The sequence below is a fragment of the Oncorhynchus clarkii genome, chromosome 19, assembly GCF_045791955.1.
Source record: "Oncorhynchus clarkii lewisi isolate Uvic-CL-2024 chromosome 19, UVic_Ocla_1.0, whole genome shotgun sequence".
In the NCBI taxonomy this organism is placed as follows: Eukaryota; Metazoa; Chordata; class Actinopteri; order Salmoniformes; family Salmonidae; genus Oncorhynchus; species Oncorhynchus clarkii.
The window spans coordinates 61224327-61245334 of NC_092165.1; the positions used below are offsets into that span (position 1 = coordinate 61224327).

Sequence of the window (21008 nt, forward strand, 5' to 3'; positions counted from 1 at the left end):
ATGCTTTTCCAACAGTCATGAAGGAGTTCCCACGTATGCTGAGCACTTGTTGGCTGCTTTTCCTTCACTCTGCGGTCCAACTCATTCCAAACCATCTCAATTGGGTTGAGGTCGGTGATTGTGGAGGCCAGGTCACCTGAAGCAGCACTCCATCACTCTCCTTCTTGGTCAAATCGCCCTTACACAGCCTGGAGGTGTGTTGGGTCATTGTCCTGTTGAAAAACAAGTGATAGTCCCACTAAGCGCAAACCGGATGGAATCGCTGCAGAATGCTGTGGTAGCCATGCTGGTTAAGTGTGCCTTGAATTCTAAATAAATCACAGACAGTGTCACCAGCAAAGCACCCCCACACCTCCTCCTCCATGCTTCACGGTGGGAACCACACATGCGGAGATCATCCATTCACCTACTCTGCGTCTCACAAAAACACGGCGGTTGGAACCAAAAATCTCAAATTTGGACTCATCAGACCAAAGAGCAGATTTCCACTGGTCTAATGTCCATTGCTCGTGTTTCTTGGCCCAAGCAAGTCTCTTCTTCTTATTGGTGTCCTTTAGTAGTCGTTGTTTGCAGCAATTCAACCATTTAGGCCTGATTCACACAGTCTCCTCTGAACAGTTGATTATGAGATGCGTCTGTTACTTGAACTCTGAGAAGCATTTATTTGGGCAGTAATCTGAGTCTGGTAACTTTAATGAACTGATCCTCTGCAGCAGAGGTAACTCTGGGTCTTCCTTTCCTGTGGCGGTCCTCATGAGAGCCAGTTTCATCACAGCGCTTGATGGTTTTTACAACTGCACTTGAAGAAACTTTCAAAGTTCTTTAAATGTCATAGTTGTCTTCATTGTTGTCTTCATTATTATTCTACAATGTAGAAAATAGTGAAAATAAAGAAAAACTCTTGAATGAGTAGGTGTGTCCAACCTTTTGACTGGTACTGTACATGTCGACTGGAGTAATAGTGACCAGTAAGACGATTAACAGATACTAATGGTAATGACAATCAATAATCAATGTGTAATGGGTGGTAGTAGTACATCTAATCAATAATCAATGTGTAATGGGTGGTAGTAGTTCATCTAATCAATAATCAATGTGTAATGGGTGGTAGTAGTACATCTAATCAATAATCAATGTGTAATGGGTGGTAGTAGTTAATCTAATCAATAATCAATGTGTAATGGGTGGTAGTAGTTCATCTAATCAATAATCAATGTGTATGTGTGTGCGTTTTGTGTGTGTGTGACCCATCAGTCTTAACAAGGCAGGGGCAAGGCATTGTGACGGGGGGGGGGGGGGGGGCAGTAAGATTTAGAACTGGACTGGATCCACTATGACACAGAGCCAGACCCCACACACACACACACACATACACACACATACACATACACACACACACTAAACACACACGCTAAACACACAAACCTAACCCTGCATTAATATAGAGATCGGGAGCTAAAGGCAATGGATATCAGGTTGTCATGTAATACATTGGAGTGTGCAGTGTGTGGTAATGAAGTATGCATTACATTATGAATAGGGTGGCGAATCAGGGCACTAGTTCTGGAAGGAGACCTTTATGTCTGTCTGTCTGTCTGTCTCTCTGTCTCTCTGTCTCTCTCTCTCTCTCTTTTGTTGAGAGTGGGCCGTGTGTGTGTTTGTGTTTTGTTGAGAGTGGGCCTTGTTTGTGTTCTGTTGAGAGTGGGCCGTGTGTGTGTTTTGTTGAGAGTGGACTGTAGCCCGTAGCCAGAACAGAACAGACAGCATTGTGGGAAATCAGCGACCGAGGGGAGGAATCTGATGATGGGGCATTCTTTGAGGTGAACTAACTCCTCTCCAGAGTGGAGTAGACTGAGTGAGGCCCTCCTCCTCTCCAGAGTGGAGCAGACTGAGTGAGGCCCTCCTCCTCCTCTTCAGAGTGGAGCAGACTGAGTGAGGCCCTCCTCCTCCTCTTCAGAGTGGAGCAGACTGAGTGAGGCCCTCCTCCTCCTCTCCAGAGTGGAGCAGACTGAGTGAGGCCCTCCTCCTCCTCTTCAGAGTGGAGCAGACTGAGTGAGGCCCTCCTCCTCCTCTCCAGAGTGGAGCAGACTGAGTGAGGCCCTCCTCCTCCTCTCCAGAGTGGAGCAGACTGAGTGAGGCCCTCCTCCTCTCCAGAGTGGAGTAGACTGAGTGAGGCCCTCCTCCTCCTCTCCAGAGTGGAGTAGACTGAGTGAGGCCCTCCTCCTCCTCTCCAGAGTGGAGTAGACTGAGTGAGGCCCTCCTCCTCTCCAGAGTGGAGCAGACTGAGTGAGGCCCTCCTCCTCCTCTTCAGAGTGGAGCAGACTGAGTGAGGCCCTCCTCCTCCTCTCCAGAGTGGAGCAGACTGAGTGAGGCCCTCCTCCTCCTCTCCAGAGTGGAGCAGACTGAGTGAGGCCCTCCTCCTCTCCAGAGTGGAGTAGACTGAGTGAGGCCCTCCTCCTCCTCTCCAGAGTGGAGTAGACTGAGTGAGGCCCTCCTCCTCCTCTCCAGAGTGGAGTAGACTGAGTGAGGGCCTCCTCCTCTCCAGAGTGGAGCAGACTGAGTGAGGCCCTCCTCCTCCTCTCCAGAGTGGAGCAGACTGAGTGAGGCCCTCCTCCTCCTCTCCAGAGTGGAGCAGACTGAGTGAGGCCTGGCCCTCCTCCTCTCCAGAGTGGAGCAGACTGAGTGAGGCCCTCCTCCTCCTCTCCAGAGTGGAGCAGACTGAGTGAGGCCCTCCTCCTCCTCTCCAGAGCGGAGCAGACTGAGTGAGGCCCTCCTCCTCCTCTCCAGAGTGGAGCAGACTGAGTGAGGCCTGGCCCCCCTCCTCTCCAGAGTGGAGCAGACTGAGTGAGGCCCTCCTCCTCCTCTCCAGAGTGGAGCAGACTGAGTGAGGCCCTACTCCTCCTCCTCTCTCGCTCGTTCTCTCGATTCATCTCTCTCAAATCAAATCATATGTTATTGGTCACATACACGTGTTTAGCAGATGTTATTGCGGGTGTAGTGAAATGCTTCTGTTTCTAGCTCCAACAGTTCAGTAGTATCTAACAACTAATATCTAACCGTTTCACAACATATAAACACAATCCACACAGATCTAAGTAAAGGAATGGAATTAAGAATATATAAATATTAGGACGAGCAATGTCAGAGCGGCATTGTCTAAGATACAGAAAAATAGGGTAATGTATACATAAGAGGTGAGTAATGCAAAATATGTAAATGTATTTTATTAAAGTGACCAGTGATTTCAAGTCTATGTATATAAGGCAGCATCTAATGTGCTACCGTTTAACAGTCTGACGGCCTTGAGATAGAAGCTGTTTTTTCAGTCTCTCGGTCCCAGCTTTGATGCACCTGTACTGACCTCGCCTTCTGGATGATAGCGGGGTGAACAGGCAGTGGCTTGTGGGTGGTTGTTGTCCTTGATGATCTTTTTTTTTTTGGCCTTCTTCTCTCAATTCTAAACTGGGACAAAGCTCAGTTGTGTGTGTGTGTGTGTGTGTGTGTGTATGTGTGTGTGTGTGTGTGTGTGTGGCTCTATCAGCACATTGATCGTCTGATCCACTCGGTAGTGTAGTTGTGGCAGTGAGTTAGAATAGAGTTCAGACAGATCTATAGGCTTCAGCTCATATTATTGGATTCCCCGTAGATGAATGGCTCTGTGGTGATACTTACTCACCCATTAGGACCAGGACTGAAGAGTAGTAAAACAGCTAGTGTGTTAATAGTATATTTAAGCCATAAGGCAACTCCAGCGTTTGTGGTATATTGGCAATTGTAAACTGATTGGTATTGAGCCCTGAATGCTAATTGGCTGACTGCCGTGGTGTATCAGACGGTATACCACAGGTATGACAAAAACATTTATTTATACTGCTCTAATTACGTTGGGGGTGTGTGGTATATTGCCAATATACCACGGCCAAGGCCTGTATCCAGGAACTCTGCGTTAACGGTGTGCCTAAAAACAGCCATTAGCCGTGGTATATTGTCAATATACTACACACCCTCATGCCTTATTTCTTCAGTATACCACTCCCTTCATGTCGTGCCTAAAAACAGTCATTAGCCGTGGTATATTGGCAATATACTACACACCCTCGTGCCTTATTTCTTCAGTATACCACTCCCTTCATGTCGTGCCTAAAAACAGCCATTAGCCGTGGTATATTGGCAATATACTACACACCCTCGTGCCTTATTTCTTCAGTATACCACTCCCTTCATGTCGTGCCTAAAAACAGCCATTAGCCGTGGTATATTGGCAATATACTACACACCCTCGTGCCTTATTTCTTCAGTATACCACTCCCTTCATGTCGTGTCTAAGAACAGCCATTAGGTATATGGCCAGTATACCACGGCCAAGGCCTGTATCCAGGAACTCCGCTTCTTGTCGTGCTTAAGAACAGCCATTAGGTATATGGCCAGTATACTAGACCTTATTATTGCTTAAATATATTATTGTGATAAAAGCTGTTGGCTCAAAGTGTTAACTGTTATCAGAGCTTTACTGATGAATCACTGTTCAACACCCTCTACAATCACCTCCTCAGACCACCCAGCCCTCTACCATCACCTCCTCAGACCACCCAGCCCTCACCTCCTCTACCATCACCTCCCCAGACCACCCAGCCCTCAACTCCTCTACAATCACCTCCTCTACAATCACCTCCTCAGACCACCCAGCCCTCTACCATCACCTCCTCAGACCACCCAGCCCTCACCTCCTCTACCATCACCTCCCCAGACCACCCAGTCCTCAACTCCTCTACAATCACCTCCTCTACAATCACCTCCTCAGACCACCCAGCCCTCTACCATCACCTCCTCAGACCACCCAGCCCTCACCTCCTCTACCATCACCTCCTCAGACCACCCAGCCCTCACCTCCTCTACAATCACCTCCTTAGACCACCCAGCCCTCTACCATCACCTCCTCAGACCACCCAGCCCTCACCTCCTCTACCATCACCTCCTCAGACCACCCAGCCCTCACCTCCTCTACCATCACCTCCTCAGACCACCCAGCCCTCAACTCCTCTACAATCACCTCCTCTACCATCACCTCCTCAGACCACCCAGCCCTCAACTCCTCTACAATCACCTCCTCTACAATCACCTCCTCAGACCACCCAGCCCTCTACCATCACCTCCTCAGACCACCCAGCCCTCACCTCCTCTACAATCACCTCCTCAGACCACCCAGCCCTCACCTCCTCTACCATCACCTCCTCAGACCACCCAGCCCTCACCTCCTCTACCATCACCTCCTCAGACCACCCAGCCCTCACCTCCTCTACAATCACCTCCTCTACAATCACCTCCTCAGACCACCCAGCCCTCACCTCCTCTACAATCACCTCCTCTACAATCACCTCCTCTACAATCACCTCCTCAGACCACCCAGCTCTCTACCATCACCTCCTCTACCATCACCTCCTCAGACCACCCAGCCCTCACCTCCTCTACCATCACCTCCTCTACAATCACCTCCTCAGAACACCCAGCTCTCTACAATCACCTCCTCTACAATCACCTCCTCAGAACACCCAGCTCTCTACAATCACCTCCTCTACCATCACCTCCTTAGACCACCCAGCTCTCACCTCCTCTACCATCACCTCCTCAGACCACCCAATCACCTCCTCTACCATCACCTCCTCAGACCACCCAGTCCTCTACCATCACCTCCTCAGACCACCCAGTCCTCTCCATTATTTTATGCTCCAGTTCTTATGGCTGTGTGTGTGTGTGTGTGTGTGCGTGTGTGTGTGTGTGCGCGCGCGCTGCTCCACTGCGGTGGTGTTGTGAGGGCCCTTGGCCAGCCAGGCACTGTGTAAAGTGCTGGCAGGGGTTTTCTAGCTGGATTCTAGATAGTGAATAACTGTTCTGGGTACAGGGGTTAGAGTTGTCAGTGTGGGTGTTAGGGTGAAGAACTATTCTGGGTACAGGGGTTAGAGCTGCCAGTGTGTGTGTTAGGGTGAAGAACTGTTCTGGGTACAGGGGTTAGAGCTGTCAGTGTGGGTGTTAGGGTGAATAACTGTTCTGGGTACAGGGATTAGAGCTGTCAGTGTGGGTGTTAGGGTGAATAACTGTTCTGGGTACAGGGATTAGAGCTGTCAGTATGGGTGTTAGGGTGAAGAACTGTTCTGGGTACAGGGGTTAGAGCTGTCAGTGTGGGTGTTAGGGTGAAGAACTGTTCTGGATCCAGGGGTTAGAGCTGTCAGTGTGGGTGTTAGGGTGAAGAACTGTTCTGGGTACAGGGGTTAGAGCTGTCAGTGTTGGTGTTAGGGTGAATAACTGTTCTGGGTACAGGGGTTAGAGCTGTCAGTGTGGGTGTTAGGGTGAATAACTGTTCTGGGTACAGGGGTTAGAGCTGTCAGTGTGGGTGTAAGGGTGAATAACTGTTCTGGGTACAAGGGTTAGAGCTGTCAGTGTGGGTGTTAGGGTGAAGAACTGTTCTGGGTACAGGGGTTAGAGCTGTCAGTGTGGGTGTTCATGACTCCATCTCCATATCTCTCCCATGTGTCTGTTCGAGCTGGCAGTCTGTCTCTATGCTGCTCAAGGTAATTGTCCTATAGACGTGTGAGCCTGTGAAGCTGGTTTGTAGACTATAGCTGTGATTGGAGGACAGGAGGTGGCGGGTGTCAGATGTCAGGTAATGGAGGTCAACATGGATCTGGTTTAAGTAGCAACATGCCCGGCCACAATGATGGAAAATGTTGAACTTGAGTTATTTGTTTCCGGCCCTGTTCTTACTGAAAAAAAAAACGTGAAGCTTCTATTGTTCACTCCTGTTGTTGTTTCTGGTGAAACCAACCAACTCAAGGGGCGGCAGGGTAGCCTAGTGGTTAGAGCGTTGGACTAGTAGGTTGCAAGTTCATATCCCCGAGCTGACATGGTACAAATCTGTCGTTCTGCCCCTGAACAAGGCAGTTAACCCACTGTTCCTAGGCCGTCATTGCAAATAATAATTTGTTCTTAAATGACTTGCCTAGTTAAATAAATGGTCAAATAAAGTCAATTCTCACTGAACTGAAATTAAGTTTGTAATATGTGAAACTGACCCTGTGCTGGTTTCTGTAAGTGGTGACACTGGTGGTTCCTAATAGAATTGTATTGTGAAGGGGGCAGGGGTCATGTGTGGAAGTACTGCTGAGTCCAGTCTGAAAGAACACAAAGTTGTTGTGGCTAAGCCTCTCCTGAGGGTTCCTACTATCCGGGATCCTTGGGAAGTCCCTTAACTTAACTCTTACCCTAACCTTAACTCCTACCCTTACCTTAAACATTTTACATTTCAACTTCAGTAGGGTAATGTCAGAGTTTGGACGTCCCAAGGATCCCAGCTGTACTTTCAATTTTTTAAATGTTTTTATTTAACCCTTACCAGGTAAGTTGACTGAGAACGCGTTCTCATTTACAGCAACGACCTGGGGAATAGTTACAGGGGAGACGAGGGGGATTAATGAGCCAATTGGAAGTTGGGATGTTTTAGTGGCCATGATGGTTTGAGGGCCAGATTGGGAGTTTAGCCAGGACACCGGGGTTAACACTCCTACTCTTATGATAAGTGCCATGAGATCCTTAGTGACCTCACAGAGAGTCAGGACACCCGTTTAACATCCCATCTGAAAGACTGCACCCTACACAGGGCAATGTCCCCAATCACTGCCCTGGGGCATTGGGCTATTTTTTTTTGACCTGAGGAAAGGGTGCCTCCTCCAACACCACTTCCAGCAGCATCTGGTCTCCCATCTAGTGACTGATCAGGACCAACCCTGCTTAGCTTCAGAATCAAAGGGAAAGGGGGATATCTAGTCTGTTGGAAAGGGAAAGAGGGATTCCTAGTCTGTTGGAAAGGGAAAGGGGATCCCTAGTCTGTTGGAAAGGGAAAGGGGGATCCCTAGTCTGTTGGAAAGGGGGATTCCTAGTCTGTTGGAAAGGGGGATTCCTAGTCAGTTGTACAGGGGGATATCTAGTTGTAAAGGGAAAGGGGGATTCCTAGTCAGTTGGAAAGGGGGATTCCTAGTCAGTTGGAAAGGGAAAGAGGGAGTCCTAGTCAGTTGGAAAGGGAAAGAGGGATTCCTAGTCAGTTGTAAAGGGAAAGGGGGATTCCTAGTCAGTTGGAAAGGGGGATTCCTAGTCAGTTGGAAAGGGGGATTCCTAGTCAGTTGGAAAGGGTGATTCCTAGTCAGTTGGAAAGGGAAAGGGGGATTCCTAGTCAGTTGGAAAGGGAAAGGGGGATTCCTAGTCAGTTGGAAAGGGAAAGGGGGATACCTAGTCAGTTGTAAAGGGGGATACCTAGTCTGTTGTAAAGGGGGATATCTAGTCAGTTGTAAAGGGGGATACCTAGTCAGTTGTAAAAGGGGATACCTAGTCAGTTGTAAAAGGGGATACCTAGTCAGTTGTAAAAGGGGATACCTGGTCAGTTGTAAAGGGGGATACCTAGTCAGTTGTAAAGAGGGATTCCTAGTCAGTTGTAAAGGGGGATACCTAGTCAGTTGTAAAGGGGGATATCTAGTCAGTTGTAAAGGGGGATACCTAGTCAGTTGTAAAGGGGGATACCTAGTCAGTTATAAAGGGAAAGGGGGATACCTAGTCAGTTGTAAAGGGGGATACCTAGTCAGTTGTAAAGGGGGATACCTAGTCAGTTATAAAGGGAGATACCTAGTCAGTTGTAAAGGGGAGATACCTAGTCAGTTGTAAAGGGAAATGGGGATTCCTAGTCAGTTGTAAAGGGGGATATCTAGTCAGTTGTAAAGGGGGATATCTAGTCAGTTGTAAAGGGAAAGGGGGATTCCTAGTCAGTTGTAAAGGGAAAGGGGAGATACCTAGTCAGTTGTAAAGGGAAAGGGGGATTCCTAGTCAGTTGTAAAGGGAAAGGGGAGATACCTAGTCAGTTGTAAAGGGAAAGGGGGATATCTAGTCAGTTGTAAAGGGGAGATACCTAGTCAGTTGTGAAGGGGGATATCTAGTCAGTTGTAAAGGGGGATATCTAGTCAGTTGTAAAGGGGGATATCTAGTCAGTTGTAAAGGGGAGATACCTAGTCAGTTGTAAAGGGGGATACCTAGTCAGTTGTAAAGGGGGATATCTAGTCAGCTGTAAAGGGGGATACCTAGTCAGTTGTAAAGGGGGATATCTAGTCAGTTGTAAAGGGGGATATCTAGTCAGTTGTAAAGGGGGATACCTAGTCAATTATAAAGGGAAAGGGGGGATTCCTAGTCAGCTGTAAAGGGAGATACCTAGTCAGTTGTAAAGGGAGATACCTAGTCAGTTGTAAATGGAAAGGGGGGATTCCTAGTCAGCTGTAAAGGGAGATACCTAGTCAGTTGTAAAGGGGGATACCTAGTCAGTTGTAAAGGGGGATACCTAGTCAGTTGTAAAGGGGGATACCTAGTCAGTTGTAAAGGGGGATACCTAGTCTGTTGTAAAGGGAAAGGGGGGATTCCTAGTCAGCTGTAAAGGGGGATACCTAGTCAGTTGTAAAGGGAAAGGGGGGATTCCTAGTCAGCTGTAAAGGGGGATACCTAGTCTGTTGTAAAGGGAAAGGGAGGATTCCTAGTCAGCTGTAAAGGGGGATACCTAGTCAGTTGTAAAGGGGGATACCTAGTCTGTTGTAAAGGGGGATACCTAGTCAGCTGTAAAGGGGGATACCTAGTCTGTTGTAAAGGGAAAGGGGGGATTCCTAGTCAGCTGTAAAGGGGGATACCTAGTCAGTTGTAAAGGGAAAGGGGGGATTCCTAGTCAGCTGTAAAGGGGGATATCTAGTCAGTTGTAAAGGGAAAGGGGGGATTCCTAGTCAGCTGTAAAGGGGGATACCTAGTCAGTTGTAAAGGGGGATACCTAGTCTGTTGTAAAGGGAAAGGGGGGATACCTAGTCAGCTGTAAAGGGGGATACCTAGTCAGTTGTAAAGGGAAAGGGGGGATTCCTAGTCAGCTGTAAAGGGGGATACCTAGTCAGTTGTAAAGGGGGATACCTAGTCTGTTGTAAAGGGAAAGGGGGGATTCCTAGTCAGCTGTAAAGGGGGATACCTAGTCAGTTGTAAAGGGGGATACCTAGTCAGTTGTAAAGGGGGATACCTAGTCTGTTGTAAAGGGAAAGGGGGGATTCCTAGTCAGCTGTAAAGGGGATACCTAGTCAGTTGTAAAGGGGGATACCTAGTCTGTTGTAAAGGGGGATATCTAGTCAGTTGTGAAGAGGGATACCTAGTCAGTTATAAAGGGGGATATCTAGTCAGTTGTAAAGGGGAGATACCTAGTCAGTTGTAAAGGGGGATATCTAGTCAGTTGTAAAGGGGAGATACCTAGTCAGTTGTAAAGGGGAGATACCTAGTCAGTTGTAAAGGGGGATACCTAGTCAGTTGTAAAGGGGAGATATCTAGTCAGTTATAAAGGGGAATATCTAGTCAGTTATAAAGGGGAGATACCTAGTCAGTTGTAAAGGGAGATACCTAGTCAGTTGTGAAGGGGAGATACCTAGTCAGTTGTAATGGGGAGATACCTAGTCAGTTGTAAAGGGGAGATACCTAGTCAGTTGTAAAGGGGGATATCTAGTCAGTTGTAAAGGGGAGATACCTAGTCAGTTGTAAAGGGGGATACCTAGTCAGTTGTAAAGGGGGATACCTAGTCAGTTATAAAGGGGGATACCTAGTCAGTTATAAAGGGGGATACCTAGTCAGTTGTAAAGGGGGATACCTAGTCAGTTATAAAGGGGGATACCTAGTCAGTTATAAAGGGGGATACCTAGTCAGTTATAAAGGGGGATACCTAGTCAGTTGTAAAGGGGGATACCTAGTCAGTTATAAAGGGGGATACCTAGTCAGTTATAAAGGGGGATACCTAGTCAGTTATAAAGGGGGATACCTAGTCAGCTGTAAAGGGGGATACCTAGTCAGTTGTAAAGGGGGATACCTAGTCAGTTGTAAAGGGGGATACCAAGTCAGTTGTAAAGGGGGATACCAAGTCAGTTGTAAAGGGGGATACCTAGTCAGTTGTAAAGGGGGATACCTAGTCAGTTGTAAAGGGGGATACCTAGTCAGTTGTAAAGGGGGATACCTAGTCAGTTGTAAAGGGGGATACCTAGTCAGTTATAAAGGGGGATACCTAGTCAGTTATAAAGGGGGATACCTAGTCAGTTGTAAAGGGGGATACCTAGTCAGTTGTAAAGGGGAGATACCTAGTCAGTTGTAAAGGGGGATATCTAGTCAGTTGTAAAGGGGAGATATCTAGTCAGTTGTAAAGGGGAGATACCTAGTCAGTTGTAAAGGGGAATATCTAGTCAGTTATAAAGGGGAGATACCTAGTCAGTTGTAAAGGGGGATATCTAGTCAGTTATAAAGGGGAATATCTAGTCAGTTATAAAGGGAGATACCTAGTCAGTTGTGAAGGGGGATACCTAGTCAGTTGTAAAGGGGGATATCTAGTCAGTTGTAAAGGGGAGGGAGATACCTAGTCAGCTGTAAAGGGGGATACCTAGTCAGTTGTAAAGGGGGATACCTAGTCAGTTGTAAAGGGGGATACCAAGTCAGTTGTAAAGGGGGATACCAAGTCAGTTGTAAAGGGGGATACCTAGTCAGTTGTAAAGGGGGATACCTAGTCAGTTGTAAAGGGGGATACCTAGTCAGTTGTAAAGGGGGATACCTAGTCAGTTGTAAAGGGGGATACCTAGTCAGTTATAAAGGGGGATACCTAGTCAGTTATAAAGGGGGATACCTAGTCAGTTGTAAAGGGGGATACCTAGTCAGTTGTAAAGGGGAGATACCTAGTCAGTTGTAAAGGGGGATATCTAGTCAGTTGTAAAGGGGAGATATCTAGTCAGTTGTAAAGGGGAGATACCTAGTCAGTTGTAAAGGGGAATATCTAGTCAGTTATAAAGGGGAGATACCTAGTCAGTTGTAAAGGGGGATATCTAGTCAGTTATAAAGGGGAATATCTAGTCAGTTATAAAGGGAGATACCTAGTCAGTTGTGAAGGGGGATACCTAGTCAGTTGTAAAGGGGGATATCTAGTCAGTTGTAAAGGGGAGGGAGATACCTAGTCAGTTGTAAAGGGGGATACCCAGTCTCTCTCACCTGTATCCCCACAAGCCAGTCTCTCTCACCTGTATCCCCACACTTCATCAACCACAAGCCAGTCTCTCTCACCTGTATCCCCACAAGCCAGTCTCTCTCACCTGTATCCCCACGCTTAATCACCACCCTCATAGTACTCAAACAGCATCCATCTTCACTCCTTTGCGTATCTGAGTAACAAGCAGGCTGTACTGATAGTTTGTGCTGAGTCGTTGTGGTCAGCAAACGGGTAGCACCTGCTCTATATAAGCAAGCCAAAGCTTTCAATGAATTGTCCCAATGCACCTTGTGTTGCGATTACTACAGACGGATGGACCTCCAGGGCTACAGTGGACAGTCCATCACATTACCCACCACATTACCCACTACATTACCCACAACATTACCCATCACATTACCCACCACATTACCCATCACATTACCCATCACATTACCCATCACATTACCCATCACATTACCCATCACATTACCCATCACATTATCCATTACATTGCCCATCATTTTACCCACCACATTACCCACCACATTACCCCTCACATTATCCACCACATTACCCACCACATTACCCATCACATTAGCACTGGAGTGGGAGATTTGATATATATAACCCCTTTGATATATATAACTATATATAACTACTTTGATAGATATACAGTAACTACACTGCTCAAAAAAATGAAGGGAACACTTAAACAACACAATGTAACTCCAAGTCAATCACACTTCTGTGAAATCAAACTGTCCACTTAGGAAGCAACACTGATTGACAATAAATTGCACATGCTGTTGTGCAAATGGAATAGACAACAAGTGGAAATTATAGGCAATTAGCAAGACACCCCCAATAAAGGAGTGGTTCTGCAGACCACTTCTCAGTTCCTATGCTTCCTGGCTGATGTTTTGGTCACTTTTGAATGCTGGCGGTGCTTTCACTCTAGTGGTAGCATGAGACGGAGTCTACAACCCACACAAGTGGCTCAGGTAGTTCAGCTCATCCAGGATCGCACATCAATGCGAGCTGTGGCAAGAAGGTTTGCTGTGTCTGTCAGCGTAGTGTCCATAGCATGGAGGCGCTACCAGGAGACAGGCCAGTACATCAGGAGACGTGGAGGAGGCCGTAGGAGGGCAACAACGCAGCAGCAGGACCGCTACGTCCGTCTTTGTTCAAGGAGGAGCAGGAGGAGCACTGCCAGAGTCCTGCAAAATGACCTCCAGCAGGCCACAAATGTGCATGTGTCTGCTCAAACGGTCAGAAACAGACTCCATGAGGGTGGTATGAGGGCCCGACGTCCGCAGGTGGGGGTTGTGCTTACAGCCCAACACCGTGCAGGACGTTTGGCATTTGCCAGAGAACACCAAGATTGGCAAATTCGCCACTGGCGCCCTGTGCTCTTCACAGATGAAAGCAAGTTCACACTGAGCACATGTGACAGATGTGACAGAGTCTAGAGACGCCGTGGAGAACGTTCTGCTGCCTGCAACATCCTCCAGCATGACCGGTTTGGCGGTGGGTCAGTCATGGTGTGGGGTGGCATTTCTTTGGGGGGCCACACAGCCCTCCATGTGCTCGCCAGAGGTAGCCTGATCCTCAGACCCCTTGTGAGACCATATGCTGGTGCAGTTGGCCCTGGGTTCCTCCTAATGCAAGACAATGCTAGACCTCATGTGGCTGGAGTCTGTCAGCAGTTTCTGCAAGAGGAAGGCATTGATGCTATGGACTGGCCCGCCCGTTCCCCAGACCTGAATCCAATTGAGCACATCTAGGACATCATGTCTCGCTCCATCCACCAACGCCACGTTGCACCACAGACTGTCCAGGAGTTGGCGAATGCTTTAGTCCAGGTCTGGGAGGAGATCCCTCAGGAGACCATCCGCCACCTCATCAGGAGCATGCCCAGGCGTTGTAGGGAGGTCATACAGGCACATGGAGGCCACACACACTACTGAGCCTCATTTTGACTTGTTTTAAGGACATTACATCAAAGTTGGATCAGCCTGTAGTGTGGTTTTCCACTTTAATTTTGAGTGTGACTCCAAATCCAGACCTCCATGGGTTGATACATTTGATTTCCATTGATCATTTTTGTGTGATTTTGTTGTCAGCACATTCAACTATGTAAAGAAAAAAGTATTTAATAAGAATATTTCATTCATTCAGATCTAGGATGTGTTATTTTAGTGTTCCCTTTATTTTTTTTAGCAGTGTATATATAACTACTTTGATATATAGAACCCCTTTGATAGATAGAACTATATAGAACCCCATTTGGTATATAGAACTAGTTCTAACTACTTTGATATATATAACTATATATAACTACTTTGATGTATAGAACTCATTTTATATATATAGAACTACATAGAACCCATTTGGTATATAGAACTATGTATAACTACTTTGGTATATAGAACCCATTTGATAAATAGAACCCCTTTGATATATAGAACCCCTTTGATAGATATTACTATATATAACTACTTTGGTATATATATAACTGTATAGAAATCCTTTGATATATATAGAACTACATAGAACCCATTTGATATATAGAACCCCTTTGGTATATAGAACCCCTTTGATATATAGAATCCCTTTGATATATAGAATCCCTTTGATATATAGAATCCCTTTGATATATAGAATCCCTTTGATATATAGAATCCCTCTGACATATAGAATCCCTTTGATATATAGAATCCCTTTGATATATAGAATCCCTCTGACATATAGAATCCCTCTGACATATAGAATCCCTTTGATATATAGAATCCCTCTGACATATAGAATCCCTTTGATATATAGAATCCCTTTGATATATAGAATCCCTTTGATATATAGAATCCCTTTGACATATAGAATCCCTTTGATATATAGAACCCATTTGATATATAGAACCCCTTTGGTATATAGAACCCCTTTGATATATAGAATCCCTTTGATATATAGAATCCCTCTGACATATAGAATCCCTTTGATATATAGAATCCCTTTGATATATAGAATCCCTCTGACATATAGAATCCCTTTGATATATAGAACCCCTTTGATATATAGAATCCCTCTGACATATAGAATCCCTCTGACATATAGAATCCCTTTGATATATAGAATCCCTTTGATATATAGAATCCCTCTGACATATAGAATCCCTTTGATATATAGAATCCCTTTGATATATAGAATCCCTCTGACATATAGAACCCCTCTGACATATAGAACCCCTTTGATATATAGAACCCCTATGATAGATAGAACTATATAGAACCCCATTTGGTATATAGAACTAGTTCTAACTACTTTGATATATAGAACCCCTTTGATATATAGAATCCCTTTGATATATAGAATCCCTTTGATATATAGAATCCCTTTGATATATAGAACCCCTTTGATATATAGAACCCCTCTGATATATAGAACCCCTTTGATATATAGAACCCCTATGATAGATAGAACTATATAGAACCCCATTTGGTATATAGAACTAGTTCTAACTACTTTGATATATATAACTATATATAACTACTTTAATGTATAGAACTCATTTTATATATATAGAACTACATAGAACCCATTTGGTATATAGAACTATGTATAACTACTTTGATATATAGAACTCCTTTGATATATAGAATCCCTTTGATATATAGAATCCCTTTGATATATAGAATCCCTTTGATATATAGAATCCCTTTGATATATAGAACCCCTTTGATATATAGAACCCCTCTGATATATAGAACCCCTTTGATATATAGAACCCCTATGATAGATAGAACTATATAGAACCCCATTTGGTATATAGAACTAGTTCTAACTACTTTGATATATATAACTATATATAACTACTTTAATGTATAGAACTCATTTTATATATATAGAACTACATAGAACCCATTTGGTATATAGAACTATGTATAACTACTTTGATATATAGAACTCCTTTGATATATAGAACTCATTTGATATATAGAATCCCTTTGATATATAGAACCCCTATGCTTGTATTCAACACATTATTTCCCTGTGCTACTAGCTAGCATTTAATTTGCAACAGCGCAGGCTTGTATGAACCTTGAAACATATATGAATTCGACCCCCCCCCCCCCCCCCCATATAGTAGAGTTAACATTGTCGTTAATCAGTTCTGCTCAGCAGCATCGTTAATATGGATAGAAATGTCAATGTAAAACAAATGAATCAAAGTAATGGATTCTTTTAATCTCATCCAAAGAACCAAAAGGGTCTATATAGAACCTCAAAGAACCAAAAGGGTCTATATAGATACTACTGTCCTCTCTGCACCCCGTGGAGGATAAGGTCTCAACCAGCCCAGCTGGACGGCCCTTTGGACCAACTGCACCGTCAGGCCAGGAGAACGCTGACCACAACACTCAGTCATGTGATCGTGAGGATGGCTGCCAGGCCAGGGGTGGTTTGATGTCTGTTGCTGCTGCCAAACGGCCTGAGTGACCTACAGAGGGGGAGAGGGAGCAGGGGAGAGAGACAGAAGGGGGGAGAGAGACAGAGGTGCAGGGCGAGAGGGGGAGAGAGACAGAGGGGAAAAGAGAGAGAGATGGCTGGTGAAGCTTGAGGAAGGCAAGCAGGCTACAGACAAGTCTTTGTAGCAGTTGCTCAGAAGTAGTAGCAAGCTGCTCAGTAGTAGCATAGCTCTCTGTACGTCAACATAGGACACCTTTTACATTAGTTGACATCTTCAGTGACTGTCCATGCCGCTGCTGCTGTCTTTCTCCAGAGGAGCTGGGTTTGGTTTGATTGTTTGGTTGGTTAGCTGCTCCTCTCTTTCTCCAGAGGAGCTGGGTTTGGTTTGATTGTTTGGTTGGTTAGCTGCTCCTCTCTTTCTCCAGAGGAGCTGGGTTTGGTTTGATTGTTTGGTTGGTTAGCTGCTCCTCTCTTTCTCCAGAGGAGCTGGGTTTGGTTTGATTGCTTGGTTGGTTAGCTGCTCCCAGCACGGCCGTGTGATGTTGACACATTCTCCCCAACACACTCACGCATCTGAAACCTGTTCTTAGCCCTACCACATCCTTTTATGGATAGGCTATATGTTATAATTAGCCACTCCCTTTCTGTTGAAGTGAGGTCCACTCCCAACCAGCCAGCTCACCAGCCACCAGGGCTTTCAAGTGGCTTTTCCTCTTCTATGGAACACATGTAACAAGCTGTTCTGCTGGATTCATAAAGACTGGGGTCTGTCTCTCTGTTCTCTCTGTTCTGCTGGTTTCATAGAGGCTGGGGTCTCTCTGTTCTCTCTGTTCTGCTGGTTTCATAGAGGCTGGGGTCTCTCTGTTCTCTCTGTTCTGCTGGTTTCATAGAGGCTGGGGTCTCTCTGTTCTCTCTGTTCTGCTGGTTTCATAGAGGCTGGGGTCTCTCTGTTCTCTCTGTTCTGCTGGTTTCATAGAGGCTGGGGTCTCTCTGTTCTCTCTGTTCTGCTGGTTTCATAGAGACTGGTCTCTCTGTTCTGCTGGTTTCATAGAGACTGGTGTCTCTCTGTTGGTTTCATAGAGACTGGTGTCTCTCTGCTGGTTTCATAGAGACTGGTGTCTCTCTGCTGGTTTCATAGAGACTGGTGTCTCTCTGCTGGTTTCATAAAGACTGGTGTCTCTCTGCTGGTTTCATAGAGACTGGTGTCTCTCTGTTGGTTTCATAGAGACTGGTGTCTCTCTGCTGGTTTCATAGAGACTGGTGTCTCTCTGTTCTGCTGGTTTCATAAAGACTGGTGTCTCTCTGCTGGTTTCATAAAGACTGGTGTCTCTCTGCTGGTTTCATAAAGACTGGTGTCTCTCTGTTCTCTCTGTTCTGCTGGTTTCATAAAGACTGGTGTCTCTCTGTTCTGCTGGTTTCATAGAGACTGGGGTATCTGTTGGTTTCATAGAGACTGGGGTATCTGCTGGTTTCATAGAGACTGGTGTCTCTCTGCTGGTTTCATAGAGACTGGTGTCTCTCTGCTGGTTTCATAGAGACTGGTGTCTCTCTGCTGGTTTCATAAAGACTGGTGTCTCTCTGCTGGTTTCATAAAGACTGGTGTCTCTCTGCTGGTTTCATAGAGACTGGGGTCTCTCTGCTGGTTTCATAGAGACTGGGGTCTCTCTGCTGGTTTCATAGAGACTGGTGTCTCTCTGCTGGTTTCATAGAGACTGGTGTCTCTCTGTTCTGCTGGTTTCATAGAGACTGGTGTCTCTCTGCTGGTTTCATAGAGACTGGTGTCTCTCTGCTGGTTTCATAAAGACTGGTGTCTCTCTGCTGGTTTCATAAAGACTGGTGTCTCTCTGCTGGTTTCATAGAGACTGGGGTCTCTCTGCTGGTTTCATAGAGACTGGGGTCTCTCTGCTGGTTTCATAGAGACTGGTGTCTCTCTGCTGGTTTCATAGAGACTGGTGTCTCTCTGCTGGTTTCATAGAGACTGGGGTCTCTCTGCTGGTTTCATAGAGACTGGGGTCTCTCTGCTCTCTCTGTTCTGCTGGTTTCATAAAGACTGGGGTCTCTCTGTTCTCTCTGTTCTGCTGGTTTCATAAAGGCTGGGGTCTCTCTGTTCTGCTGGTTTCATAAAGGCTGGGGTCTCTCTGCTCTCTCTGCTCTGCTCTGCTCCAGTTCTGCAGATTGACCTCGTATGTGTATGCATGTGTATGTGTTTATGCCTGCCAGCCGTTGGGCCCTGTGTGTAATTAACCATGGTTCTCATAAAGAGTTGGCTCTCAGCGGGGTGCATAGTGTTATGGCGGGGCTAGTAGTCATGCCAGCTCCCGTTTGGTCGTTCGTGTGTTGAGCTGATGGCTGTTGTAGGCAGGGAGGGAGGAAGAGAGGGAGGCAGAGAGGGAGGCAGAGAGAGAGGGCAAGGGAAGGAGGGAGGGAGGGAGGGAAAGTGGGATGCAAGGGCAGATGAAGGAAGGAAAGGAGGGAGGGAGGGCCCAGCCCAGATGTTTCCCATCAACAGGTAGTTAGTTATCTTACTAACAGGCCAGCCATGCCTGGGACGTTCCTGGAGCTGCTGCTGCTCAGCTACAACACAGACAGGCTCACTATTCTACTCTACTCTACTCTACTCTACTCTACTCTGTTCTACTCTACTCTACTCTACTCTACTCTACTCTACTCTACTCTACTCTACTCTACTCTGTTCTACTCTACTCTGTTCTGCTCTACTCTACTCTACTCTATTCTGTTCTGCTCTACTCTACTCTGCTCTATTCTACTCTACTCTGTTCTACTCTACTCTACTCTGTTCTACTCTACTCTACTCTGTTCTACTCTACTCTATTCTACTCTACTCTACTCTACTCTACTCTACTCTACTCTACTCTGTTCTACTCTACTCTACTCTGTTCTACTCTACTCTACTCTGTTCTACTCTACTCTACTCTGTTCTACTCTACTCTATTCTACTCTACTCTACTCTACTCTACTCTGTTCTACTCTACTCTATTCTACTCTACTCTACTCTACTCTACTCTGCTCTACTCTGTTCTACTCTGCTCTACTCTACTCTGTTCGACTCTACTCTGTTCTACTCTACTCTACTCTACTCTACTCTACTCTGTTCTACTATGTTCTACTCTACTCTGTTCTGCTCTACTGTGTTCTACTCTACTCTGTTCTACTCTGGTCTGTTCTACTCATTTCTCCTCTCCTCCCCAGACGCTCACAGACTCCCACCATCCCATCTGCGTTAGGGTTACTCATGTCTCCTCTCCTCCCCAGATGCTCACAGACTCCCACCATCCCATCTGGGTTAGGGTTACTCATGTCTCCTCTCCTCGCCAGATGCTCACAGACTCCCACCATCCCATCTGTGTTAGGGTTACTCATGTCTCCTCTCCTCCCCAGACGCTCACAGACTCCCACCATCCCATCTGGGTTAGGGTTACTCATGTCTCCTCTCCTCCCCAGACGCTCACAGACTCCCACCATCCCATCTGGGTTAGGGTTACTCATGTCTCCTCTCCTCCCCAGACGCTCACAGACTCCCACCATCCCATCTGGGTTAGGGTTACTCATGTCTCCTCTCCTCCCCAGACGCTCACAGACTCCCACCATCCCATCTGCGTTAGGGTTACTCATGTCTCCTCTCCTCCCCAGACGCTCACAGACTCCCACCATCCCATCTGGGTTAGGGTTACTCATTTCTCCTCTCCTCCCCAGCCGCTCACAGACTCCCACCATCCCATCTGGGTTAGGGTTACTCATGTCTCCTCTCCTCCCCAGACGCTCACAGACTCCCACCATCCCATCTGGGTTAGCGTTAGTTAACTAACACCATGGTAACTAACACCATGGTAACTAACTCATGTCTCCTCTCCTCCCCAGACGTTAACTAACACCATGGTAACTAACACCATAGTAACTAACTCATGTCTCCTCTCCTCCCCAGACGTTAACTAACACCATTGTAACTAACACCATGGTAACCAACACCATGGTAACTAACGCATGTCTCCTCTCCTCCCCAGACGTTAACTAACACCATGGTAACTAACACCATGGTAACTAACTCATGTCTCCTCCCCAGACGTTCACGGCCTGGTGTAACTCCCACCTGAGGAAAGCAGGAACGCAGATCGAGAACATCGAGGAGGACTTCAGAGACGGACTGAAACTCATGCTGCTGTTGGAGGTCATATCAGGTGAGGAGGAGAGGCCTGGTGCCCACATTATATATCTAGTGGTGCCCACATGATGTATCTAATGGTGCCCACATGATGTATCTAATGGTGCCCACATGATGTATCTAGTGGTGCCCACATGATGTATCTAGTGGTGCCCACATTATATATCTAGTGGTGCCCACATTATATATCTAGTGGTGCCCACATGATGTATCTCTAATGGTGCCCACATGATGTATCTAATGGTGCCCACATGATGTATCTAGTGGTGCCCACATGATGTATCTAGTGGTGCCCACATTATATATCTAGTG

At 46.3% G+C, this 21008-nt stretch overlaps 1 protein-coding gene across 4 annotated transcripts in view; it reads left to right on the top strand.

The window, feature by feature from the left end:
• LOC139375458 (alpha-actinin-1-like) overlaps positions 1–21008 on the top strand; it is a 103159-nt gene that overhangs the window by 14634 nt on the left and 67517 nt on the right. For all 4 annotated transcript variants that reach the window (XM_071117264.1, XM_071117265.1, XM_071117267.1 and 1 more), the window contains exon 2: positions 20598–20712. In XM_071117264.1, the coding sequence (XP_070973365.1) occupies positions 20598–20712 (115 nt within the window). The remainder of the gene's footprint in view (positions 1–20597; positions 20713–21008) is intronic.